General features: G+C 40.9%; 3 protein-coding genes across 3 annotated transcripts; 2 read left to right on the forward strand and 1 right to left on the reverse strand.

Moving 5' to 3' along the window:
* Window positions 1-252: 252 nt before the first annotated feature.
* On the forward strand, window positions 253-2,271 carry LOC131932794 (uncharacterized; the record flags this gene model as incomplete). The annotated part of the gene is made up of 3 exons (XM_059289707.1): window positions 253-318; window positions 1,314-1,415; window positions 2,107-2,271. Coding segments are annotated over 3 exons (333 nt in total), but the record flags the coding sequence as incomplete, so codon positions are not given.
* A 583-nt stretch (window positions 2,272-2,854) lies between these two features.
* LOC131932796 (uncharacterized) lies at window positions 2,855-9,614 on the forward strand. Its single transcript, XM_059289709.1, has 5 exons — window positions 2,855-2,995; window positions 4,519-4,664; window positions 5,320-5,426; window positions 8,387-8,546; window positions 9,314-9,614. Exons 2-5 carry the CDS (start codon window positions 4,531-4,533, stop codon window positions 9,360-9,362), a joined length of 450 nt encoding a protein of 149 aa, XP_059145692.1. The 5' UTR covers window positions 2,855-2,995; window positions 4,519-4,530; the 3' UTR covers window positions 9,363-9,614.
* An 8,178-nt stretch (window positions 9,615-17,792) lies between these two features.
* On the reverse strand, window positions 17,793-27,524 carry LOC131932795 (uncharacterized). Its single transcript, XM_059289708.1, has 10 exons — window positions 27,482-27,524; window positions 27,087-27,225; window positions 26,169-26,311; window positions 24,810-24,909; window positions 22,879-23,003; window positions 22,277-22,367; window positions 20,966-21,117; window positions 20,425-20,527; window positions 18,506-18,651; window positions 17,793-17,863 (listed from the first exon to the last, which is right to left on the reverse strand). Exons 1-10 carry the CDS (start codon window positions 27,522-27,524, stop codon window positions 17,793-17,795), a joined length of 1,113 nt encoding a protein of 370 aa, XP_059145691.1.
* Window positions 27,525-27,607: the final 83 nt, after the last annotated feature.

Below are 27,607 nucleotides of genomic sequence, written 5' to 3' on the forward strand. Positions count from 1 at the left end.
AAAAATAAAATATATTTTTTTTTGTTTTGGTTGGATATATAGGTTATATTGTTTGTTTTATGTTGTTGTTTTTTTTTTGTTGCATAGGGTGGAATATGACGTTGGGAAGGGTGGAATTGTTTTTTTTAAGGTGGTGATATGGGTTGTCTTGTGCATATATTTGCTAAACCATTCTTACCAATATGTATGGACGACCTCTGACACATTATTGGCCTTGACCTTTTGACATGTTTAACCCTTTTGTTTCCCTAGCAACGCGCCGACGATTACATGACGGAGAAAGAAATCCAGTCCAACATGGCAGAGTACGAGCAGAAGGTGAGCTCAAGAAATCTGGCCATGTGTAGACCAGCGTTGTTTAGTGATGTGTGTTATACTCAGAGGCGTAACGACGCTTCCCGGCGCCCGGTGACAAACTTTCAATTTGGCGCCCCCCCCCCCCCCCCTCGGGAACAAATTTTCTATTTGCACACCCCCCCTCCACCCCTCAACTTTTCGATTTGCACCACCCCCCCTCAAACTGCAAAAATGCAGCTAAAATGACATTTTAATTTGTTTTTTCAACCCATTTTGACGCCTCTAAGGTCGGCGCCCGGGGACATATGTCCCCACCTGCCCCCCCCCCCCCCCCCCATGCCCCCCATCGCTACGTCTCTGGTTATAATACCACACTGACCGCATACCACCGGGTGCCCACATTAAGGGCCCTATTTGATCGTTACAAATAAAGTAGTATAGAAATACAAGTTGCTTTCAATGGAACTCGTAAGTACGTCACAACATCTCGTTCTCGTACTTGCCAGCTAGTATTTTTCAAACCAAATGTTAATATTTCTATTGAATAGGTACAATTTTTTTAAAAAAAAGTCACTTCCGCTGTTGTTATTTAGAACCGTAAACAAGGATAATGATAGACTACAATATGTAGGCTAGCTTAAAGAAAAATATAGCTTACATTTAATTGTGATTTTTTTAAAAAGAAGCTTACAGTTTGACATTATTTTTTTCGAATCCGTAACAAGTGTCATAAACGTAGCTACAATATTAAAATAATATTATTAATAGCATAGGCACTTAATTTGATTATATTATTAGTAAAAAAAAATATTATTGTTGCATTTTGGGTTCTCATGTTAACATATTATTTTAAAAATCTTGAAACGAGGCCTAGAAACAAATAGCCGGCATGAATGAGAGAATATTATTCAAATAAATTAATTGGTTCGAACATGTTTATATATCCCTGTCTAACGAGATTTACAATTTGAAGCGAGAGAGCCCGAGACTTACACGCCGTATTTTTGTGGTCTCAGATCAAACAGATGACGGCCGAACTGAACGTGAAAAACGACATCATCCGTTCCCTCTCTCTAGACATCAACTGTATGAATCAGGAGGTGAGGCCACGAGATTATGTAAGGGTTCGTGGTTTGTGGCTAGGGTTGGGTTTGGTAGGGTTTGTGGTTTTGTGGCTAGGGTTGGGTTTGTGGCTAGGGTTGGGTTTGGTAGGGTTTGAGGTTGTGGCCAGGGTTGGGTTTGTTAGGCTTTGCGGTTAGGGTTGGGTTTGTGTCTAGGGTTGGGTTTGATAGGGTTTGTGTCTAGGGTTGGGTTTGTGGCTAGGATTGGGTTTGTGGCTAGGGTTGGGTTTGGTAGGGTTTGTGGTTTGTGGCTAGGGTTGGCTTTGGTAGGGTTTGTGTCTAGGGTTGGGTTTGTGGTTAGGGTTGTGTTTGGTAGGGTTTGTGGTTTGTGGCTAGGGTTAGGTTGGGTAGGGTTTGTGGATTGTGGCTAGGGTTGGGTTTGTTAGGGTTTGTGGCTAGGGTTGGGTTTGTGGCTAGGGTTGGGTTTGTGGCTAGGGTTGGGTTTGTGGCTAGGGTATGGGTTTGTGGCTAGGGTTGGGTTTGTGGCTAGGGTTGGGTTTGGTAGGGCTTGTATCGACGTTTTGGTTTATGACAACCCTCAATTACAAACAATTGTGACAACCCACTATGACAACCCACTGTGACAACCCATTATGACACCCACTGTGACAACCCATTATGACACCCCCTGTGACAACCCACCATGCCAACCACCTGTTGTAAAGACACCTCTCGTGTGGATACCCAGGTGATCAGCTTCACCAAGCGTCACCAGTCTAAAAGTGGGCGGTGCCTCAGTCCAACACAGGTCAACGACAACTCCAACATGCAGCACAAACTGCCCCAGCAGGTTGGTCGCTTGTTGGTCCGATGTTGGTCCAACAAAGGTCGTACGATGTTGGGTCCAACATAGACCGTCCAACATAGAAGTCCATCCGATGTTGGACCAACTATCGTACGATGTTGGTCCCAACATAGATCGTATGATGTTGGTCTAACATAGACCGTCCGATGATGGTCCAGCATAGGTCGTACGAGGTTGGTCCAGCATAGGTCGTACGATGTTGGTCCAACATAGGTCTTACGATGTTGGTCCAACATAGGTTCTACGTTGTTGGTCCAACATAGATCTTCGATGTTGGTTCAAACAAAGACTGTACGATGATGGTCCAGCATAGGGTCGTGCGAGGTTGGTCCAACATAGGTCTTTCTTTAATTTAGCATTGGTCCAACGTTGGTCTTGAAGTGACCTTTTTTTCCTATTATGTCCTTGTTTTGCCCTTTATCAATCCCTTGTTTTTCGGTGTCTTGTTATTACACACACATACACTAACAATCACACAAACACACACACACTCTCACACAATCACAATCAAACACACACAATCACACTCACACACTTGCACATTCCCATAAACATACACACACACATACGCACACCACCACACCACAGGCTGCCATGACTGAAGCCTTACCCCCCCCCCCCCCCCCCCCCCAGATTTAGCTTCTTCGAGAACTCCCTGTGGACCATCAACCAGAAGCTCTCCAACATCCTGGGCGAGAGCTTCAGTGAACGGGAGCCGGAGCAGCAGCCGTCCATTGGGAGTGTAGAGTCAAAGGTCGTCCGGGTTCAACAGGTCAGCTTTTTTTTTTTGGGGGGCGGGGACTTTCAATGGGGAGACAGGCATTCATTTTCCTATGGAGAAGAGAGAGGTAATTTTCTTGGGGAAAGAGACACGTCGTTTTGTTTTTGTAAAATGCAAAGTCATTTTCCCTAGTGGTCATTTTTTTTGGAGAGAAAAACATGCCATTTCCTAGGGAAAAAGAGGTGTGTTTTTTCTTTTTATGAAAGATGCGTGTCATTTTAGTTTTGAACAAAGATGCAGTATTTTCATTGTGGAAATAGACAGCCGTTTTCCTTGAAAAAAAGGGGATAGATCTAGTAGCCACACCCATTGAGGGAAAGGGATACGAAATAAGATGTTGTTAGTGACAATAATGACAAGTTTTGAATAGAAATTAAATAAAATAGTGTCAAATTTGTGAACATTTGGACGAGTGAAAACATCTTGACTAAGATCAAGAAACTAAAAGGATGCACAGAAATGGAATGATTTAACAATGTATTTATCCGCAGGGGGGGGGGGAGTAAGATAAGGGTTATGTGTTTTTTTTTTACCTTCGTGTGCTTGAGTAAATGTGTGTTTATGATAGTTAATGAATAGTTTGTTTTGATTATCTGTGTAAAGACGTGTTTAACCCCACTGTGTAACAGAGTGTCTGTGTCTAGACGTGTGTAACAGTACTGTGTAGATGGGTTTGTTTAAGACGTGTTTGACGCTACTGCGTAGTTGATTGTGTAAAGAAGTGTTTGTTGTTGAGTTCGTCTGTGTAAAGACGTGTGTAACACTGCTCTATAGTAGATTGTGTGTAACGATGTGTGTACTGACAACCCTGTGTGCCTAAGGTTGTCTGTGTAAAACCATGATTACTGACAACCCTAGTGGTTGGGGTTGTCTGTGTAAAGCCATGTTTGCCGACAACCCTGTGTGGTTGGGGTTGTCTGTGTAAAGCCATGTTTTCCGACAACCCTGTGTGGTTGGAGTTGTCTGTGTAAAGCCATGTTTACTGACAACCCTGTGTAGTTGAGATTTTCTGTGTAAAGACGTGTGTAACACTACTGTGTAGTAGACTGTCTATGTGTAACAACGTGTGTAATGACATTGACCAATGACAACCCTGTGTAGCTGAGGCTGTCTGTGTAACGATGTGTAACGATGTGTAACGATGTGTAACGATGTGTAACGATGTGTAACGATGTGTAACGACGTGTGTAATGAAATTGACCACTGACAACCCCTGAAATTGACCACTGACAACCCCTGAAATTGACCACTGACAACCCCTGAAATTGACCACTGACAACCCCTGAAATTGACCACTGACAACCCCTGAAATTGACCACTGACAACCACTGAAATTGACCACTGACAACCCCTGAAATTGACCACTGACAACCCCTGAAATTGACCACTTACAACTACTGAAATTGACCACTGACAACCCCTGAAATTGACCACTGACAACTACTGAAATTGACCACTGACAACCCCTGAAATTGACCACTGACAACCCCTGAAATTGACCGCTGACAACCCAGGCGTTCCGTGAGATGGAAAGCAAGCTGGCCCACATGCAGAGCGACAAGGAGAAGGCCTTGACCTTGCTGTTCCACGACAAGAAGACGATGAACTTCACCCTGCTGCACGGCGTGCAGAAGTTCGTCATGCAGGAGCAGAGATACAAGTAGGTGGCGGGTGTTGGTGCAAATGGTACAGGCAGGGATGGCGTGGTTCGGTGGTAGAGCCATCAACTGCCAGCCCGAGATCCAGACTTCGTATCTCTGAAGGATGTCCCTTAGTCCACCCAGCTCTTATGAGCATTTGACTAAAGCTAGGGAAAAGTAAAGGCGGTTGAGCTTAGTGATGAGATCCAGAAACATGAACTCTACTTTATATGGATTGTTGGGTCTGTAAGCGAGACCTTACATAATAAAGTGCAGTTGTCAAGTGGTGCAAAAAGATTCATTGTGTAGCACACACCACAAACGTATGTTACTTACCTGTTACCGCAGGTATTAGGTAATAAAACGGATAACGTATGGTACCTGTCACCGCAGGTTATTCTCTGCTTTCACTTCTAACGTATGTTACCTGTTCCCGCAGGTATTCCCTGCTTATACTACTAACGTATGTTACCTGTATGTTACCTGTATGTTACCTGTATGTTACTTGTATGTTACCTGTATTTTACCTGTATGTTACCTGTATGTTACCTGTATGTTACTTGTATGTTACCTGTATGTTACCTGTATGTTACCTGTATGTTACCTGTATGTTACTTGTATGTTACCTGTATTTTACCTGTATGTTACCTGTATGTTACCTTATGTTACCTGCAGGTATTCCCTGCTCAAAGACATCGATCGCTTGTCGAGGAAGCTCAGAGGTATCAGCAGCAGGTGTCCGACGTCAGGTCTCTTCGCTCTCAGACAGTCTGCCGTCACAGGTAACTTGGTCTCAGACAGTCTGCCGTCACAGGTAACCTGGTCTTAGACAATCTGCCGTCACAGGTAACCTGGTCTTAGACAATCTGCCGTCACAGGTAACCTGGTCTTAGACAGTCTGCCGTCACAGGTAACTTGGTCTTAGACAGTCTGCCGTCACAGGTAACCTGGTCTTAGACAGTCTGCCGTCACAGGTAACCTGGTCTTAGACAATCTGCCGTCACAGGTAACCTGGTCTTAGACAGTCTCACAGGTAACTTGGTCTTAGACAGTCTGCCGTCACAGGTAACCTGGTCTTAGACAATCTGCCGTCACAGGTAGCCTGGTCTTAGACAATCTGCCGTCACAGGTAACTTGGTCTTAGACAGTCTGCCGTCACAGGTAACTTGGTCTTAGACAGTCTGCCGTCACAGGTAACTTGGTCTTAGACAGTCTGCCGTCACAGGTAACTTGGTCTTAGACAGTCTGCCGTCACAGGTAACCTGGTCTTAGACAATCTGCCGTCACAGGTAACCTGGTCTTAGACAGTCTGCCGTCACAGGTAACCTGGTCTTAGACAATCTGCCGTCACAGGTAACCTGGTCTTAGACAGTCTGCCGTCACAGGTAACCTGGTCTTAGACAATCTGCCGTCACAGGTAACCTGGTCTTAGACAGTCTGCCGTCACAGGTAACCTGGTCTTAGACAATCTGCCGTCACAGGTAACCTGGTCTTAGACAATCTGCCGTCACAGGTAACCTGGTCTTAGACAGTCTGCCGTCACAGGTAACCTGGTCTTAGACAGTCTGCCGTCACAGGTAACCTGGTCTTAGACAGTCTGCCGTCACAGGTAACCTGGTCTTAGACAGTCTCACAGGTAACTTGGTCTCAGACAGTCTGCCGTCACAGGTAACCTGGTCTTAGACAGTCTCATACGTAACTTGGTCTTAGACAGTCTGCCGTCACAGGTAACCTGGGCTTAGACAGTCTGCCGTCACAGGTAACCTGGTCTTAGAGTCTCACAGGTAACTTGGTCTCAGACAGTCTGCCGTTACAGGTAACCTGGTCTCAGACAGTCTGCCGTCACAGGTAACTTGGTCTTAGACAGTATGCCGTCACAGGTAACTTGGTCTTAGACATTCTCACAGGTAACCTGGTCTTAGACAGTCTCACAGGTAACCTGGTCTTAGACAGTCTGCCGTCACAGGTAACTTGGTCTTAGACAGTCTGCCGTTACAGGTAACCTGGTCTCAGACAGTCTGCCGTCACAGGTAACTTGGTCTTAGACAGTCTGCCGTCACAGGTAACCTGGTCATAGGCAGTCTGCCGTAACAGGTAACCTGGTCTTAGACAGTCTGCCGTCACAGGTAACTTGGTCTAAGACAGTCTGCCGTCACAGGTAACTTGGTCTTAGACAGTCTGCCATCACAGGTAACCTGGTCTTAGACAATCTGCCGTCACAGGTAACCTGGTCTTAGACAGTCTGCCGTCACAGGTAACCTGGTTTTAGACAGTCTGCCGTCACAGGTAACTTGGTCTAAGACAGTCTGCCGTCACAGGTAACTTGGTCTCAGACAGTCTCACAGGTAACTTGGTCTCTGACAGTCTGCCGTCACAGGTAACCTGGGCTTAGACAGTCTGCCGTCACAGGTAACCTGGTCTTATTGTCTCACAGGTAACTTGGTCTCAGACAGTCTGCCGTTACAGGTAACCTGGTCTCAGACAGTCTGCCGTCACAGGTAACTTGGTCTTAGACATTCTCACAGGTAACCTGGTCTTAGACAGTCTCACAGGTAACCTGGTCTTAGACAGTCTGCCGTCACAGGTAACTTGGTCTTAGACAGTCTGCCGTTACAGGTAACCTGGGCTTAGACAGTCTGCCGTCACAGGTAACCTGGTCTTAGACAGTCTGTCGTCACAGGTAACCTGGTCTCAGACAGTCTGCCGTCACAGGTAACTTAGTCTTAGACAGTCTGTCGTCACAGGTAACCTGGTCTCAGACAGTCTGCCCTCACAGGTAACCTGGTCTTAGACAGTCTGCCGTCACAGGTAACTTGGTCTCAGACAGTCTGCCGTCACAAGTAACCTGGTCATAGACAGTCTCAAAGGTAACCTGGGCTTAGACAGTCTCACAGGTAACCTGGTCTTAGTGTCTCACCGGTAACCTGGTCATAGACAGTCTCAAAGATAACCTTGTCATAGACAGTCTCACAGGTAACCTGGTCTTAGACAGTCGGACAGGTAACCTTGTCATAGACAGTCTCACAGGTAACCTGGTCATAGACAGTCTCACAGGTAACTTGGTCTTAGACAGTCTCACAGGTAACTTGGTCTTAGACAGTCTCACAGGTAACCGGGTCTTAGACAGTCTCACAGGTAACCGGGTCTTAGACAGTCTCACAGGTAACCGGGTCTTAGACACAGAGGTAAACCTGAGCCAGTGTTTCGGCGGAGGTCAAGACACACACCCGACTCAAACGATTTAAGATCCGGTTTTGTCAGTGAGAACGATAGAACTATTAAGAACGGTTAGCTGAATACGCTTATGAAAGAGACAGTCGTTTTCCCGGGGACAAACTTTCAATTTTCGATTTGCATCCCCCCTCAAACTTTCGATTTGCACCCCCCCCCCCTCAAACTTTCGATGTGCACCTCTTAAAATACTCGAATTGATTACTTAATTAAGTGCCTTGGTGTCACCCCCCTAAATGGTGTCAACCGGTGCGGTCCGCCCCTCCGCCCCCCCCCTCGCTACGCCTCTGCGTTAAGGAATACTTCCGTAGACAGTTACACAGTTTAATCCCCCCCCCCACTTCCCTCACATAGAGAGGGTGAGGTAGAAGGTAAGGTTATATAACAGGGTAACACACCGACCATAACTACGATACCGCCTGACGCCATCACCAAATGCTGAAAGCGTACAACAACAACACCAACAACAACAACAACAACAACAACAACAACTCACGTTTCCTGTGCTCAGGTAAACCCAAGCCGGAGACCATTGACTACCGTTTCCTTAGCAACCACATCTCCCTGCTGGAGGCGGATGCCGAGCACATGCAGAAGAAGATAGGATGGAAGGACGCCGAGATCAAATCTTTACAGGGGGAGGTCGTCGCCCTCAGGAAACGTTTTAATTGGTGGGTAGATACAGGCGTCATTGTACACACACGCACCTACACACATACATACACACACAGACACACATGCACAGTATATACACACACACACATACACACACATATATATATATATATATATATATATATATATATATATATATATATATATATATATATATATATATATATATATATATATTTATATTTATATTTATATATATATATATACATATATATATATATATATATATATATATATATATATATATATATATATATATATATATATATATATATATATATATATGTATATATATATATATATATATAAATATATATATATATATATATATATATGTATATATATATATATATAAATATATATATATATGTATATATATATATATATATATATATATATATATATATATATATATATATATATATATATATATATATATATATAATATATAAATTATTTTCATTTTTATTACTGATATTACTGATATTTTTATTAATGATAATGATAAATATTATTATTATTATTTATTATTATTATTATTATATTTATTATTATTATTTTTTATTTTTATTATTTATTATAATAATAATAATATTATTAATTATGATTATTATGCTGATTATTATTATTATTTTAAAAATATTATTATAAGTAGTAGTTTTATAATTTTTCGTCTTATTATTTTATTTTATTTTTTTTCTTACTTTTAGCCTTGACCTTAACCCTAGCCTCATTATTCTCATTATTTTCCTCATATAATCAGTCCACGTGATGAGGATGCGAATCAACAATTCGAAGCGCAATGCGATTAACCTGATGAATGAACCCTTCCCCGTCCTTCTCTTCAACCACCGAGAATTGGCGAGAATGTTCGAGATTTTACTTTTGAAGTCAACGACCTACACATTACAGCACATTAAACACTTATGGTCGTTCTTCAGCCATTTTATTTTTTTTAAAGCTTTATTTTATACACTTTTTTTTACAAATTTAAAATGAGCCTTTTGATAAATATTTACCAAATATTAACCAAAGTGTACTACATTTTAATTATTAAAGAAATTGTTATACAAAAAAATGACCGTTGTTTTAGTAAATGAACACATTTAAAAGTGCATTTTTTATTCCAATCCGTGTTTATTATTTTTATTATGAAAGTAACATCAAATTGGTTGCCTAAGTGTAACTTAGTCTAACTTAGCACGGTCGTTAAACATGGAAAACCACATAGAATTATGCACTGATATTTACATACTACATACACACATTGAAAACAACACACAATGACACCTCAACACTACACACCAAGACGTTCACACAGCAAACACACACGCCAAGATGCCCACATACCACACACATCATGATACCCACGCACCACACACGTAAAGACATCCACACACTACACACATTCAAAGAGACCCACACAACACATGACACCCACAAACCACACACCACAACACCAACGCCGACTCACACCCACAATCCTCCCCAACCAACACCACCATTTACCTGACGCCTTAGCCGAAAGAGTCATTTGAAGCACAAACCTAACCGGAAGTGGTCATTACACCGTAATATGTAATCTAGACTTACGCTTTACCGACGAAAAGCAATAATTCGCCCAACTACCATCATCACAGCTATTGAATTAATCTGCCCACTAATGTCCATTCCACTCATGAGTACACTTAATGCTAAGTGCCTGTGACCTAATTAGCATGTTTCGTCAATTTAGCGAATCTGAATTCCGCTTCATAAATTCCGACCAGTCGGTTTTGTTTTGTAATGCCCGCGATGTAATAATTTGATAGGTAATAGCTTTATAGACTTGAGAGAAAGTTTTCTAATATTGTACTGTTTTAAAACATGATGGTCGAGTGTCTGTACATTGTAGGGTTATACAAGCTAAATGTCATGCTAGTATATATATATATATATATATATATATATATATATATATATATATATATATATATATATATATATATATATATATGTATGTATATATATATATATATATATATATATATATATAAATGTATATATATATATATATATATATATATATATATATATATATATATATATATATATATATATATATGCTGGCTAAAAATGTCAGATTGCTGTTGTGCTGTGATGGTTAAATGACAAGTTACTTTAGGACTATAATGTTGCTGTAAAAACATAAGGCTCAAATCACATCCCTTTAAGACAGTGGTGCTATGTCAAATGTCACATCCCTTTAAGACCGTGGTGCTATGTCAAATGTCACATCACTTTAAGACCGCGATGCTATGTCAAATGTCACATCCCTTTAAGACCGTGGTGCTATGTCAAATGTCACATCACTTTAAGACCGTGATGCTATGTCAAATGTCACATCCCTTTAAGACCGTGATGCTATGTCAAATGTCACATCCCTTTAAGACCATAATGCTATGTCAAATGTCACATCCATTTAAGACCGTGGTGCTATGTCAAATGTCACATCCCTTTAAGACCGTGGTGCTATGTCAAATGTCACATCCCTTTAATACCGTGGTGCTATGTCAAATGTCACATCCCTTTAAGACCGTGGTGCTATGTCAAATGTCATATCCCTTTAAGACCGTGGTGCTATGTCAAATGTCACATCCCTTAAGACCGTGGTGCTATGTCAAATGTCACATCCCTTTAAGACCGTGGTGCTGTGTCAAATGTCACATCACTTTAAGACCGTGATGCTATGTCAAATGTCACATCCCTTTAAGACCGTGATGCTATGTCAAATGTCACATCCCTTTAAGACCGTGATGCTATGTCAAATGTCACATCCCTTTAAGACCGTGGTGCTATGTCAAATGTCACATCCCTTTAAGACCGTGGTGCTATGTCAAATGTCACATCCCTTTAAGACCGTGATGCTATGTTAAATGTCACATACCTTTAAGACCGTGATGCTATGTCAAATGTCATATCCCTTTAAGACCGTGATGCTATGTCCAATGTCACATCACTGGGGGAATGACATGTTGTGTTAAATGTCACATTACTTTGGGACGATGACATTGTTTTACTCAGAACTTTTATCAAGAATTATGTCACCACCCGTCAATCACACACCACCCTCCCCCCTCCGCCATACACAAAATACCCTCACCCGCACAACCACAAAATATCCGGACTCACACATTAACAAAATACCCACCTTACACACACAAATTCCCCCTCCCCCACACACACATAAATATGCCCTACACATATCTATTCCCAGACAAAATATAGAAAATATAGAAAATATACCTATACACACAAATACCCACACACACATAAATATGCCTCCACACACAATACCCACACACAGAAAAATTCCCACAGAACAGTTTGTCTAAAGCAGCCAGTGAACTACTACACTTGCTCAACAAGTTGTGTTCTGCTTGCACGTGGGAGGTCACGTGGTTTCTACTGGACCCCCATCAGCCTCTGGGCAGCAGTTTGCCGTACAACGCATCATTTGCTTGCTGTCGTTGTAAGAAGAAAAAAAACATTTTCTCTATAAAAGGTATGGTCATCTCGATATGCTTCATTTTATGATTTATTTTCATCAATTTTAAATGTCTTTAATTTGTTGGAACTAATAGAACAAAAATATATTTTATTAAATTCTTTCAGTTATAGAGTATATTTTTTGTTTAGTTATGCTGTTCTTTTGTTTATGTTGATGTTGTTGTTTTTGTTGTTGTTTTTGATATTGTTGTTGTTGATGTTGATGTTGTTGTTGTTTGAAGTGTTGAAAATCTGTAACAATATCGTCAATATCATCTCTATTACATGACCAGCACAGCCGTGTAAAACTCGCACGGCTGTAGCTGGTATAGATGGACAGTATGGCCTACCAGCTGTGGGGTTTGTTTCTCACCTCGGTGGTTCTGCTCGTGGTCACTAGCGTACCAGTGGTCACCAATGTCACCAGTGTACTCGGGGTCACCAATGTCACCAGTGTACGCGGGGTGACCAATATCACCAGTATACCGGTGGTCACAAATACCGGCAGCGACCAGTTTCACAAACCTACCACGATACATATGCAAATGAATGACAGCCATCTTAGTGACGTCATATCAGAGGATCACAAACTGAAAGAGCCGATGAAAGTCACACAACCACCTATAGGAGGTAACAGCACCTTTCTCTACATTGTGATCCAACCATATTAATGAAATACCACCTTATTTATAAGGTAACCATAGCATATTAAAAAATTCGCACCAATAGCTGAACATAACGAGCCTTTAGAGTTCTCTAAAGGTTTGATTCGGAGCTGTTCCAAAAGTTAATTTTTAATGCGTGACGTTTTTCATTGAAAATGGACATTATCGGGTTGACGAGAATCCTTCCATCATTATTTTTGACTTGGATAATTTTTTTTTAAATAGATTTTGCAATCTTAGCAGCCTTAAAAATAAAATTTAAAAAAAAATCAAAAACTTAAGCCTGAAAATAATTCAGAAATGTTTTTTGGATCAATGTTGTAAAAGCTGCAAATCGAGAAAACTTGAAAATATTTTTTTTTAGTTTAATGCTACATTTCTATTTAAAATTTTAAAAACAAGTTTGTAAACTGAAGTTCACTTTCGCAAAACATACATTGATTGGCTATACAGGAATTCTGTGATCGATATTCTGAAAACCCCACTTCATAGTAATTTGTTTTCAAAACTTTGCCAATAAAATTTTTAAATGAAACTATTTCTTTATATTTTCTGTAATAACAATATAGACAAACAATTGATTTTGGCCTTTTTAAATTAACCAATTACATAAAATTTTGTGTAATCTCCAACAAAAATCAGTCAGATTTTTATAACCATATTTTAATAATAACTTTGTGTATCATTTTTAAAATATTTAATGGGACTATCGAATAATTTTGAGACTGTTCTCGGTTAGTATTAGTATTTTCCGTGAGTTTCACTACACTGTTGCGACAACGGAATAAAGAAACTTTGGGGGGGGGGGGGGGGGGGGGTGGCTAGTAACAATAAATGCATCGAGTCTGTACAAAAGTGATACCAAAAACAGTCTCGTTTTTAAATCTGCTGCTATTTCATTATTAAGTAATGAATCGTGTCACTTTGAGTTCGAACTTCAACACGAGTTTCGTTCAGATATTTTTTTAGTGGGAGTGGAGGGTGGGCACTGGTTAAAGTATATATTTTCTTTATACCTTTTTTTTTTTTCGTTCCCGGAGAAACACTGATGTTAACTGGTTCTCAAGTATCCGCCTTTGTTAATAGAATAGTATTTGACTTCTGCAGCAAGTTATACGTCCAAATATCGATAATAATTCGTACCTTAATAATGGTGTTACTCATGCCCAATTAGTGTTAGAAAGATTATCGACAACTCGTCTATAACATAGCGACCACACACTCAGACCGTAAATAACACAGCGGCGGCGACTAAACGCTCTCAGAGCGTTAAAACACTTGACACCTATCGTTTTATCTCGCGAGATCAGACGAGATCTGAGGAACAACCTCGAAACATTGCTATGCCCATATAGATAGATATAGATATACAGATATATACATTCATATATATATATATATATATATATATATATATATATATATATATATATATATATATATATATATATATATATATGTTGTAAATACTCCTATGGAATTTGTGCACGCCATGTGCGGTGCGTAATCTAGAATTTCAGAAATGAAGTAGTTTATACTTTGGCGTCTATAGATTCCTGAAACATTGATGTCTGAAATATTCTAAACTTCTATATTTGCCAGATGACGTCACCTCTGTAAACCCGGCGATTAGCGCGATGACGTCAAACATACAGACTCTACAGCAGCAGTTAAAAATTTGTGAGGAGCAGGTAGTGAGTTTTTTTTGTTTTGTCTGGGTAGTTAGGAGCAGGTAGTGAGTTTCTTTTTTTGTTTTCTCTGGGTAGTTAGGAGCAGGTAGTGAGTTTTTAGTTTTATCTGGGTAGTTAGGAGCAGGTAGTGAGTTTTTTGTTTTTTCTGGGTAGTTAAGAGCAGGTAGTGGGTTTTTTGTTTTTTCTGGGTAGTTAGGAGCAGGTAGTGGTTTTTTTTGTTTTTTTCTGGGTAGTTAAGAGCAGGTAGTGGGTTTTTTGTTTTTTCTGGGTAGTTAGGAGCAGGTAGTGAGTTTTTTGTTTTGTCTGGGTAGTTAGGAGCAGGTAGTGAGTTTTTAGTTTTCTCTGGGCAGTTAGGAGCAGGTAGTGAGTTTTTAGTTTTGTCTAGGTAGTTAGGAGCAGGTAGTGAGTTTTTTGTTTTGTCTAGGTAGTTAGGATTAGGTAGTGAGTTTTTTTTGTTTTGTCTAGGTAGTTAGGATCAGGTAGTGAGTTTTTTTTTGTCTGGGTAGTTAGGAGCAGGTAGTGAGTTTTTAGTCTGGGTAGTTAGGAGCAGGTAGTGAGTTTTTTGTTTTCTCTGGGCAGTTAGGAGCAGGTAGTGAGTTTTTAGTTTTGTCTAGGTAGTTAGGAGCAGGTAGTGAGTTATTTGTTTTCTCTGGGCAGTTAGGAGCAGGTAGTGAGTTTTTAGTTTTGTCTAGGTAGTTAGGAGCAGGTAGTGAGTTTTTTGTTTTCTCTCGGTAGTAAACGTAGCATTGACATCGAGGTTTTTACCGCCTCAAGAAACAGACACCAAAACAGACTTACACCAAAACATACTTACACCAAAACAGGTTTACACCAAAACAGGTTTACACCAAAACAGGTTTACACCAAAACAGACTTACACCAAAACAGGTTTACACCAAAACAGGTTTACACCAAAACAGACTTACACCAAAACAGTTTTACACCAAAACAGTTTTGCACCAAAACAGTTTTGCACCAAAACAGAACTAGACCAAGCCAGACCTACACCAAGACAGACCTACATCGAAACAGACATACACAAAACATACTTACAACAGGACAGACCTTCGCCACAACAGACTTACACCAAACTACCGACAGACTGCCCACAACTTCCCATACCTGACCTAAATATATCTAAAAATGAAATCACTTAACACTTTTACTCAGCTAAGGATAAAGATTGGAGATAAACATCCGGGTCTTCACAGAGGCCCGGCTGTGAACGACACGGTAGACGAAGGTAACGAAAACGAGGACTACGACAAGGACGAGGAAGATGAGAAAGAGGATGATGACGTCAACGACACGACAACAACCCCGGAGAGGAACAACTTAGCAGAGGAGGACGAAGCAGACGACGACACGTCACGTTTTACACCGGAAGTTGAACACGACCACACCCCAGTGGCCGTGACTAAGGCGGCTGATGACGTCACCTCAACGCAGGTGAAAACAGGAAGTACGACAGCAGCGGCGCAGGTGTCAGAAATTAACCGGCTGTCCGCCATCTTGGCTGGGTTAAATCATTCCTTGACGGAGTGTTACAAGATCCACACAAACTGGAACAATTCGCACCTGGTGTAAATTCTTAAAATCACACCTGCTGTAAATACTAACAATTATACTTGGTGTAAATACCAAGTCATATATGGTGCTAACGAAAAAATTTAACACAAAAAGGCCTAATTGCAAGTGTAAAAAACACATTAATTTATTTCTTATTGGCTTATGGTATGGAGTGGCCTAGCGGTAGAGCGCTAGACTAACCCGACAGCCTCGAGTTCGAATCTGGGTTCAAGTAAGTAAAACGTCACTGAGTCCACCCAGCTCTGATGGGTACCCAAGTTCAGGGAGAGTAAAGGCGGCTGGGCATAATGCTCGACCACACCATTCTTTCATATGCCGAGGTTAAGAAACGTATGAACTCATCTGCCCAACGAACCGCTATTAAATACAAATATTTCATCGTTAAAATGTAAATTACAATAAACTTTTATAAATTTGTGCCAGTTTTGTTTAAGTGCTACTAAGATTAAATATCACCCCTTCTAGAATTTTAAACCATGTTAAATGACATTCGTAACCTTCCCTAGACAATGTCTAAACTCAAAACCTCTTCATTGTAACATTTTGTTTTGTCTAGGTAGTTAGGATCAGGTAGTGAGTTTTTTTTTGTCTGGGTAGTTAGGAGCAGGTAGTGAGTTTTTAGTTTTCTCTGGGCAGTTAGGAGCAGGTAGTGAGTTTTTAGTTTTGTCTAGGTAGTTAGGAGCAGGTAGTGAGTAAAAATGTTAAAGGGAAACGCTAAACACTCGGAGATACATTTGTATGCAAAACGACGAACTGTAAAAAAATTATTACGAGGTACAACAAGTAATAATTTTAGACCAAAAAACAGAGCATTTAGTGGTTCAATGATACAAAATTTATTATGGAAATGTGTCACAAAAATCATGTCAAATTATAGTGTGTCAGTCTCGTTCAGTGACGTCATCCACTTGCATTTGTCACTGACATCTTATGATGTTGTCAGGTATCTACTCCCACATAAAACATCACACACGGTGAAAAGCTGCTCACCAGTCACAACAAACAAACAGTCAGTATGATAAGTATTGAATCCATTTACATTTACATTTGTCAGTAAAAAAAACAAGATTTCACATTTCACTAATCTAACGCTAGCCAACATTGGTTGAATTCGTTGTTTATTGGTGGGTCGGCGAGAGGGTTTCTATCAGACATTTTTATCTATGGGGGGAGGGGTGCATTTATATTTCCGGGGGGGGGGGGGGGGTTTCTTTTACGTCCGGGAGGGGAGGGGGGGTGGCACTTCCTCCATCCATCCAAAATAGATGCCTGAAAGAAACTCAGCGAGCTTTCATGTGGTACAATGTAAAACCTAGACGAGGTCACGTGATACGATGTAAAAATCCATACCAAGTCACGTGATATGATGTAAGCCCTACATATCTTTAAAATCATGTCTACAAGCATTTTAGGTTAGCATATCTTTTTTTTAAAATCGTGTGTTTACATAGAAATGGTATTAATTTACAAAATAGCTGCGGCTATTGGCTGTATACATGTTATATAACAATACATTAAAATCATATATAGCATTATTAATTGTATGTATTTTCAATCTTCCAATCATACAAATTTCCAGCCATACTCATAAACAGCTCCAATCATACATAACCAAATCACAAAACAATTATCATCTAATCAAACCAACTCGCGCGCAGCATGCTAAAATTAGAAAGTGAACTCTTCAGGTGAACTCTTCCATGACGTCATCCTCCACGTTTACCAACCAATCAACAACGACGTTACATCCACGCATGATTCAGTTGCCCTAGTGTGAAATATATTGTAACACAGCTACTAAAAAGGCTAGCACCGTTACTGTAGAAGGGACCACAATATCTGGGGAAATAATTAAGATTGAAATTAAAATGAATAAAGTATATTAAACTTTAAAACAAAATATAAGGAAATAATTTTGATAGCCGGTTGAAAAATTATTTAGAATTAAAGGGGGTTCAGATTTGATGGATACCTGACTCACTGAGTCCACCCAGCTCAAATGGGTACCTGACTCACTGAGTCCACCCAGCTCAAATGGGTACCTGACTCAGTGAGTCCACCCAGCTCAAATGGGTACCTGACTCACTGAGTCCACCCAGCTCAAATGGGTACCTGACTCAGTGAGTCCACCCAGCTCAAATGGGTACCTGACTCACTGAGTCCACCCAGCTCAAATGGGTACCTGACTCACTGAGTCCACCCAGCTCAAATGGTTACCTGACTCAGGTGCGGTAAAGTAAAGGCGACTGTGCATACTATTTTTTCCTATGTCGAGGTCACTGAAACTTGTAAACTCTACTTCATCCGCCTTATTCACCACTTGGTAACCAACCTTTACGTTGTGTTTTAAACCACGTTTTAAAAATGTTATTTTAAGTAAGGGAAGTAATTATGACTAAAAGATAAAAACTAATAATTTAGAATTTCTTGGGTTGACAAACGCCAGTAAAAAAAATCCCGGGGACAATTTTGGGGACTTACTGCTGGCCGAGGCGCCGGGACATTTTTCTTGCATCACCTTCTTGACCTCCTCCTTGCCCACTGTCTTTGACCGGAAGTAATCTCTCAGGGTGGCGCATTCTCCAAAGCCGGCTCTCTCCAGACATTTCATGCCGGTCACGTAGTCTCTGGTGAGTTATATGGCAGATGTTTACATACAAATAGACACAGGACAGATGTTACATGCCGGTCACGTAGTCTCTGGTGAGTTATATGGCAGATGTTTACATACAAATAGACACAGGACAGATGTTTACATACAAATAGACACAGGACAGATGTTACATGCCGGTCACGTAGTCTCTGGTGAGTTATATGGCAGATGTTTACATACAAATAGACACAGGACAGATGTTTACATACAAATAGACACAGGACAGATGTTACATGCCGGTCACGTAGTCTCTGGTGAGTTATATGGCAGATGTTTACATACAAATAGACGCAGGACAGACATTTCATGCCGGTCACGTAGTCTCTGGTGAGTTATATGGCAGATGTTTACATACAAATAGACGCAGGACAGACATTTCATGCCGGTCACGTAGTCTCTGGTGAGTTATATGGCAGATGTTTACATACAAATAGACACAGGACAGACATTTCATGCCGGTCACGTAGTCTCTGGTGAGTTATATGGCAGATGTTTACATACAAATAGACACAGGACAGACATTTCATGCCGGTCACGTAGTCTCTGGTGAGTTATATGGCAGATGTTTACATACAAATAGACACAGGACAGATGTTTACATACCATAGACACAGGACAGATGTTTACATACAAATAGACACAGGACAGACATTTCATGCCGGTCACGTAGTCTCTGGTGAGTTATATGGCAGATGTTTACATACAAATAGACACAGGACAGACATTTCATGCCGGTCACGTAGTCTCTGGTGAGTTATATGGCAGATGTTTACATACAAATAGACACAGGACAGATGTTTACATACCATAGACACAGGACAGATGTTTACATACAAATAGACACAGGACAGACATTTCATGCCGGTCACGTAGTCTCTGGTGAGTTATATGGCAGATGTTTACATACAAATAGACACAGGACAGATGTTTACATACCATAGACACAGGACAGATGTTTACATACAAATAGACACAGGACAGATGTTTACATACAAATAGACACAAAGGCATATGTTTACATAAAAATAGACACATGGCAGATGGTTACATACCAAAAGACACAGGACGGATGTTTACATACAAATAGACACAGGACAGACGTTTACATACAAATAGACACAAAGGCATATTTTTACATAAAAATAGACACAGGACAGACGTTTACATACCAATAGACACAGGACAGATGTTTACCAACAAATAGACACAGGACATAAGTTTACATACAAATAGACACAGGACAGATGTTTATATACAAATAGACACAGGACATATGTTTACATACAAATAGACACAGGGCAGATGTTTACATACAAATAGACACAGGACAGATGTTTATATACAAATAGACACAGGACATATGTTTACATAAAAATAGACACAGGACATATGTTTACATACAAATAGACACAGGGGGCAGAAGTTTACATACCAATAGACACAGTGCATATCTTAAAGCAGATGTTTACATGCCTTATTGCGTTTAACAATACTATACGTTTATTGATCCTACTTCATATACCGCGTTTACACTTGCGACATGTATACTATACATGTATCAGGGGGAAAAACTCCCAGCAAATTAATGATTGTACGAAAACAAAAACATTTTTCCCATGGAACATGTATACTAACTTGATGAGATATTTTATTCTCATTACGTGTATAGTATACATGTCGCAAGTGTAAACGCGGTATTAGATACACCTCACTGCAGGTACAGTTTTACTTTAAGCTGGTGTCTTACTTGCATTGTTGATCAGAAGGTGTCTTAGGTTTGGCAGGCCAGGCTAGGGCGAATATCCTAAGACAGTGGTCAACCCTTGCCTCACCTATGGCGCCACATTTGTCTGGAACATTAAACAACAGATTTATTTAAGTCTTGTTATCAATCATCGGGAAGGGGGGGGGGTGTATACGGGGCTAGTTTTTTTTAAAAACTATTGCTACTCTAATCCGAACACTGTTCTTCATCATATCCATGACACTACCCATAAATTTAATCCTATCCTTGAGGTTAGTGCAAACTTGCATATCCATGACTCTAACTCTAACCCTGTCCCAGAGCTTAAGTTCAAACTTTCATCATATACCTGAGCTTAAAAAACTGTGAGTTTTATTTGCCATTTCACGATATAAAAAAACTTCCCCCGCTACCTTTACACGAGTTGTATATAAAATTATCCATTTGATTAATCTGGAAAATTTCAAATGTGTCAATTGAAACGGCTAAAAATATTTCATGACTCCTCGACTCTTGACTTTAAATAGTGACGCTAAGATCTTACCAACAGTGGCGTCATCAAGACTCCTGTTACAGTTCTGCTCATACAGGCCGAAGATATGCTGGGGATAGAGGACTTCCATCAGGGATCCGAACATAGGGCAGGCGACTGGGGCCTCGGACATTCGTATACACGTCTTGAAGTTCTCGTAGGAGCTGGGCAATAAAATAGGATCAGTTTGTTAGAGTAGGACATGGGAGATAGGCCTACTCACTATTCGTTATAAAAAAAATCTAAGGCTGACTACTCTGTTTTGGGAAATTTCTAAAAAACAATATTTGGTAGCCTCCCTTGTTTAACTGTTATAAAATTATACACAATCATCGATAATGCCTAACATTTTTTTTTAATAAGGCTTTGACTTCTCCAAAATATCGAGTAGTGAAACTTTTAAAAAAAAGTATAAATCACTAAATTCACTAAGTGGTTGAAAAGGGATTGGAATAAATAGTGACACATTTTTTAAATGGAATTTGTTTTGTTAAGAGGTTTCAGGTAGAGATCAGTGAGAGATCTTACAGGCACTTTTCTTCAGGGGGCACTGCTATTCACCCTCACCTCTCGAAGCACGTCTAGCCCCCCCCCCCCCCCCCCGAACAAAAAAGAACAGTGTCCGCACCCCCCCCCCCCCCTTAAGGAAAAATTTACACAGTCCGAACATTTACACAACCTAGAAACAATAGAACCCTTCGCCCCCCCCCCCCCCCCCCCACACACACAAACACAACACCACTAACTTACACACTCATACACACACACCAAAAACTCACACACAAAAAAACACACACAGACCAGACACTTACATACACAAACACACACATAGACCAGACACTTACACACACAAACACACACACACACAGACCAGAAACTTACACACACACACACACATACCAGAAACTTACACACACAAACACACACACACCAGAAACTTACACACACACACACACACACCAGAAACTTACACACACATACCTGAAACTTACATACACAAACACACACACACCATAAACTTACACATACAAACACACACACATACCTGAAACTTACACACACAAACACACACACACACAGACCAGAAACTTACACACACAAACACACACATACCAGAAACTTACACACACAAACACACACACACCAGAAACTTACACACACACACACACACACCAGAAACTTACAAACACATACCTGAAACTTACATACACAAACACACACACACCATAAACTTACACATACAAACACACACACATACCAGACACTTACACACACACACCAGAAGCTTACACACGCAAACACACACAGATACCAAAAACTTACACACACGCCTCCTTCAAGTCGTCAGGCAGGTCGATGACGTATTTCTTGCACGTGTCCAGCATCTCCAGGGCCTGGTCGAAATTATCACAACCTGCTCACCAGAAGGGTAACTACGTCATCACAGGGTAATGACGTCATGATGGGGGTAGTTACGTCATGATGGGGTAATTACGTCATGATTAGGTAATTACGACACTGATGGGATAGTTAAGTCATGATTTGGTAATTACGCCATGATTGGCTAATTACGTCATCGGCTATGAATAACCCCGCGAGCAGTAAGCTGCGTCAGGAGAAACTAACTACGTCATTTTCTGTTAAATACATAAACATCAATCGCGAAGTTATATGATCTGTGTCATTATAGCTAAATCTACAAAATTAAAGTTAACTACGTCATTAAAGGTAAACTACGTCATTATGGGTTAACCGTTATTAAAATTTACCATCGTCATTATAGGTTAACTACTTTATTATTATAACGTAGTTATAGTTTAACTGCGGTGTGATCTGTTAACTACTTCATTAGAGGTTAACTACGACAATGTAGGTAAACGACGTCATCGGCCGTCAACTACGTCAACAATGACGTCACCCGTTACCTCCCGTGCAGATGGTGGAGGCCGTCTTGTCCATGCCCTCGGGCAGCAGGTCGTAGAACAAGTTGCTGAACTGTGGGCACAGCTCTGACGTCTCGCTCACACACTGCAGGCTGGCGTTCAGGGAACTGCAACACGGAACATTGATGTGAGTGCTTGCTGGTTAGCCGTACCCACTGCTTTGGGTATTTGGTGGTTAGCCGTACCCACTGCTTTGGGTATTTGGTGGTTAGCCGTACCCACAGCTTGGGTATTTGGTGATTAGCCGCACCCACTGCTTTGGGTATTTGGTGGTTAGCCGTACTAACAGCTTGGGTATTTGGTGGTTAGCCGTACCCACTGCTCTGGGTACTTGGTGGTTAGCCGTACCCACAGCTTTGGAAACTAACACGGAGTATTGATGTGAGTACGTGTTAGTTAGCTGTACCAACAACTTTGTAAACTAACACGGAACTTTGTCCTGGGTACTTGTAGGTTAACCGTACCCAAATTGTTGTAAACTAACACGGAACTTTGTCCTGGGTACTTGTAGGTTAACCGTACCCAAATTGTTGTAAACTAACACGGAACTTTGTCCTGGGTACTTGTAGGTTAACCGTACCCAAATTGTTGTAAACTAACACGGAACTTTGTCCTGGGTACTTGTAGGTTAACCGTACCCAAATTGTTGTAAACTAACACGGAACTTTGTCCTGGGTACTTGTAGGTTAACCGTACCCAAATTGTTGTAAACTAACACGGAACTTTGTCCTGGGTACTTGTAGGTTAACCGTACCCAAATTGTTGTAAACTAACACGGAACTTTGTCCTGGGTACTTGTAGGTTAACCGTACCCAAATTGTTGTAAACTAACACGGAACTTTGTCCTGGGTACTTGTAGGTTAACCGTACCCAAATTGTTGTAAACTAACACGGAACTTTGTCCTGGGTACTTGTAGGTTAACCGTACCCAAATTGTTGTAAACTAACACGGAACTTTGTCCTGGGTACTTGTAGGTTAACCGTACCCAAATTGTTGTAAACTAACACGGAACTTTGTCCTGGGTACTTGTAGGTTAACCGTACCCAAATTGTTGTAAACTAACACGGAACTTTGTCCTGGGTACTTGTAGGTTAACCGTACCCAAATTGTTGTAAACTAACACGGAACTTTGTCCTGGGTACTTGTAGGTTAACCGTACCCAAATTGTTGTAAACTAACACGGAACTTTGTCCTGGGTACTTGTAGGTTAACCGTACCCAAATTGTTGTAAACTAACACGGAACTTTGTCCTGGGTACTTGTAGGTTAACCGTACCCAAATTGTTGTAAACTAACACGGAACTTTGTCCTGGGTACTTGTAGGTTAACCGTACCCAAATTGTTGTAAACTAACACGGAACTTTGTCCTGGGTACTTGTAGGTTAACCGTACCCAAATTGTTGTAAACTAACACGGAACTTTGTCCTGGGTACTTGTAGGTTAACCGTACCCAAATTGTTGTAAACTAACACGGAACTTTGTCCTGGGTACTTGTAGGTTAACCGTACCCAAATTGTTGTAAACTAACACCGGAACTTTGTCCTGGGTACTTGTAGGTTAACCGTACCCAAATTGTTGTAAACTAACACGGAACTTTGTCCTGGGTACTTGTAGGTTAACCGTACCCAAATTGTTGTAAACTAACACAAAACACTGCCCTGGGTACGTGTTGGTTAGCCGTACCCCCATCTTTGTAAACTAGTACGGACCAGACTACAGAATAGCATTGGTTTATAAAATGGGGGACAGTTAAATTGTTATATATAATGTCCTAATTTTGCAAGATATAGTATTCTCAAGATCACTAATAACAATAACATTTTACATTTATTGGGTAATTTTAAAATATCATATTTTGTGTTGTACAATACGTGTACGTTCACTGAAAGTAGACATGAAAGTGGAGCACTCACCTACAGAAGACGTTGTAGGAAGAATCATAGAGGGCGTCAAATCGGATTATGCCAGTACACTGTGTGATGTTCACAGTACGTTCTAGAAAGTTCGGGCAGGCTGTAAGGTTGACAAGGAATAGATAGAAACTATTGTATTGTTACATTATGTCATGAACACGTACACACTCACACACACACACACACATATATATATATATATGTTTAGTGACGACTATTAGGGGCAGATAATTTAGTTTGAAACGATTTTAAACGTAGGGGGGGGGTAACTAACGGGAGTTTACTTTAACGAAGGGGGGGGGGGGAGGGGGGGGTATCATCCTTAACGAGCTACTTATAGTGTTTTAAAGAAATATTTTCAGTGGCATCGTTGGTACTGTCGAATTCACAAATTATGAATTACTGAAAAGTAGAAAATAAAACAACTAAATAGCGGCGTATGATATGCCGCGGGTCGGCTCGTATATTTTAATGTTATACTTGTTTGAGAAAAATATTTTAGAAAATATTTTGGTCTAAACGCTTTTTGCTTTACTACATGTTGCACAATATTAGTGACAAAGCAAAGAAATAACTCAATAGCTAAAAAAAATCCGACACATTTAAAATAACATAGACTACCAATACCTATTAGAAAAATTAAAACTAATTTATACACATTAGTCAACACAACACCATATTAAATGCACACGCGATTAAGAGACTTAAAATTAAGAGACTTACATGATTTCGTTAAAAACCCGGCTGTTCAAACCACGACCTGAAGTAACCCTGTCCTGCCCTAATTTAACCCCAACCTCATAACTGATGCAATCGGACTAAAACTTAATAAGATTCTGCCTAGACTCCCTTTACGAGTAGCCCACACATTTTAAACACAGAATTTACAACGTGCGATGCATCACTGATGTTTGATGCCTAGTCACATAGGTGCATTGTTTCAGGTATCTCTTCGGTGTGCCCTTTCTTCCCCCCCCCCTCCCTCCGTAGCACAACCAGTGTTTCTTCCAGACCTTTTTCTCCGGGGGGGCACTTGAAATTTTTTTTTGGGGGGGGGGGGGGCGGTAGACTTTCTTCGGGGGGGCGGACACTGTTAAAAGTATATATGTTCTATATAAATTATATAAATTTCATTTCGTTCGCGGGGGGGGGCGGTAAAAAAAATTCGGGGGGGGGGGGGAAACCCCCCCCCCCCCCCCGAAGAGATGCCTGGAAGAAACTCTGAGCACAACTGCTGCGCCCTGAACCAAATAGAATGTATGTAGAAAATATATACTTTTACCCATGTCCGCCGCCCCCGCCCCCCCCCTTTCCCCGAAAGTTTCAACCCCCCCCCCCCCCCCCGGACCATGCCGTTACCTCCATCACACAGCCCGTACAAGTCCTGCATCACTTTCTCCCACCGCTGTATTATGTCGTTTGGTGCCACTTTCGGGGTTTCTGCGCAACCGGAAGTGGACTCGATGAAACACTGCGTCAAGTTATTTCCCTTGATTACATTTCTGTAACAAAATGGCAAATAATCTTTAAATAGTGAAAATTTGTCTCCGATTTTCATTTAATAAAATCATTTCTAGCTTTTCTTGTGATTGTAACGATCTTTTATTTTTAAAATGATTTGTAAAAGTAATGAAATAATTTGAATGTATCATTAATAAAATAAGTTTTATTATAATTAAAATTAATTTTATGAACAATACATCAGCTTTTTTGTGTTTAAAATGTAAAGAGTATCCCGTTCATTTAAAAAGATTTACAACTTTTCATCTACAATCAATAAAAAAATTACAGCATGCAATGCAAAACAAATCTACAGCTATCAGTAAACTTAGAGCTATTTCTACAGCTCACAACAAACAACACTCTAGATACAAAATTTACAGTTCCAAGCTACAGCTACCAACGATACAGCTCTAACCATACCAACAATTACAGCTTTTAATTAAAAAAACCCAATCTACGGCTCCCAGTATAGCCTACTTCAAATTTCACAGCTCCCCACCATACAACTTTTAAAACCTCTACTCTGCAGCTACCAACCTTACAGCTACCAACCTTACAGCTCCCTACTCTACAGCTCCCAACTCTACAGCTCCCAATATTCTCTCACGTCTATAGCTTCCAACACTAAAGTTCCCCTCTACACTCCCAACTCTACAGCTCCGAACTCTACTTCTCCCAACTCTACAGCTCCCAACACTACAGCTCCCATCTCGACAGCTCCCAGCTCTACAGCTCCCAACTCTACAGCTCCCAACTCTACAGCTCCCAACTTACAAACACAGCTGCTGCAGCTTTTCTGTCCGAGAAACTCCTGTCGTTGTCTCCAGTACACCTGTGATGACGTCCTCCATTTGAGCCACACACAGCTCGGCTTTCTTCTTCTCACATTTGGGCTGGGCTGTGACACTGTGACCTGGGGGATGACACAAACATTTAGGGGGTCAGTCTTAGGGTATCTGGAGGGGGGACTGGGGGGGGGGGGTCCTCCATCTGAGCCGAACACAGCTCCGCTCTCTTCTTGTCACATTAGGGTCAGTCTTATGTTATCTGGGGGGGGTCAGTCTTAGGGTATCTGGGGGGGGGGGGGGGACAAGGGGAGTGGGTAGTCTTATGTTAACTGGGTGGGGGAGGGACAAGAGGTGGGGGGGTCATTCATTTGAGCCACACACAGCTCGGCTCTCTTCTTGTCACATTTGGTCTGGGCTGTGCCATGGGGGAGGGGGGGGGCACGAATATGTGGGGGTCAATCTTACGTTATCTGGGGAACCAGGGGGTCGATTAATATGTGGGGTTTA

The sequence above is a fragment of the Physella acuta genome, unplaced genomic scaffold (genome assembly GCF_028476545.2).
Source record: "Physella acuta isolate Inbredline_101_S28 unplaced genomic scaffold, ASM2847654v3 ptg002283l, whole genome shotgun sequence".
Classification (NCBI taxonomy): Eukaryota; Metazoa; Mollusca; class Gastropoda; family Physidae; genus Physella; species Physella acuta.

Excerpts from the sequence above, each read along its gene's own strand:
- LOC131932796 (XM_059289709.1), top strand. The coding sequence starts at position 4,531 with ATGGAAAGCAAGCTGGCCCACATGCAGAGCGACAAGGAGAAGGCCTTG. Across the intron at positions 4,665-5,319 it reads ATGCAGGAGCAGAGATACAA|GTATTCCCTGCTCAAAGACA; the intron begins GTAGGTGGCGGG and ends TGTTACCTGCAG. Across the intron at positions 8,547-9,313 it reads CTCAGGAAACGTTTTAATTG|TCCACGTGATGAGGATGCGA; the intron begins GTGGGTAGATAC and ends TCATATAATCAG.
- LOC131932795 (XM_059289708.1), bottom strand. The coding sequence starts at position 27,524 with ATGGCACAGCCCAGACCAAATGTGACAAGAAGAGAGCCGAGCT. Across the intron at positions 23,004-24,809 it reads TCCTACAACGTCTTCTGTAG|TTCCCTGAACGCCAGCCTGC; the intron begins GTGAGTGCTCCA and ends TCCGTGTTGCAG. Across the intron at positions 22,368-22,878 it reads CTCCACCATCTGCACGGGAG|GTTGTGATAATTTCGACCAG; the intron begins GTAACGGGTGAC and ends TCTGGTGAGCAG.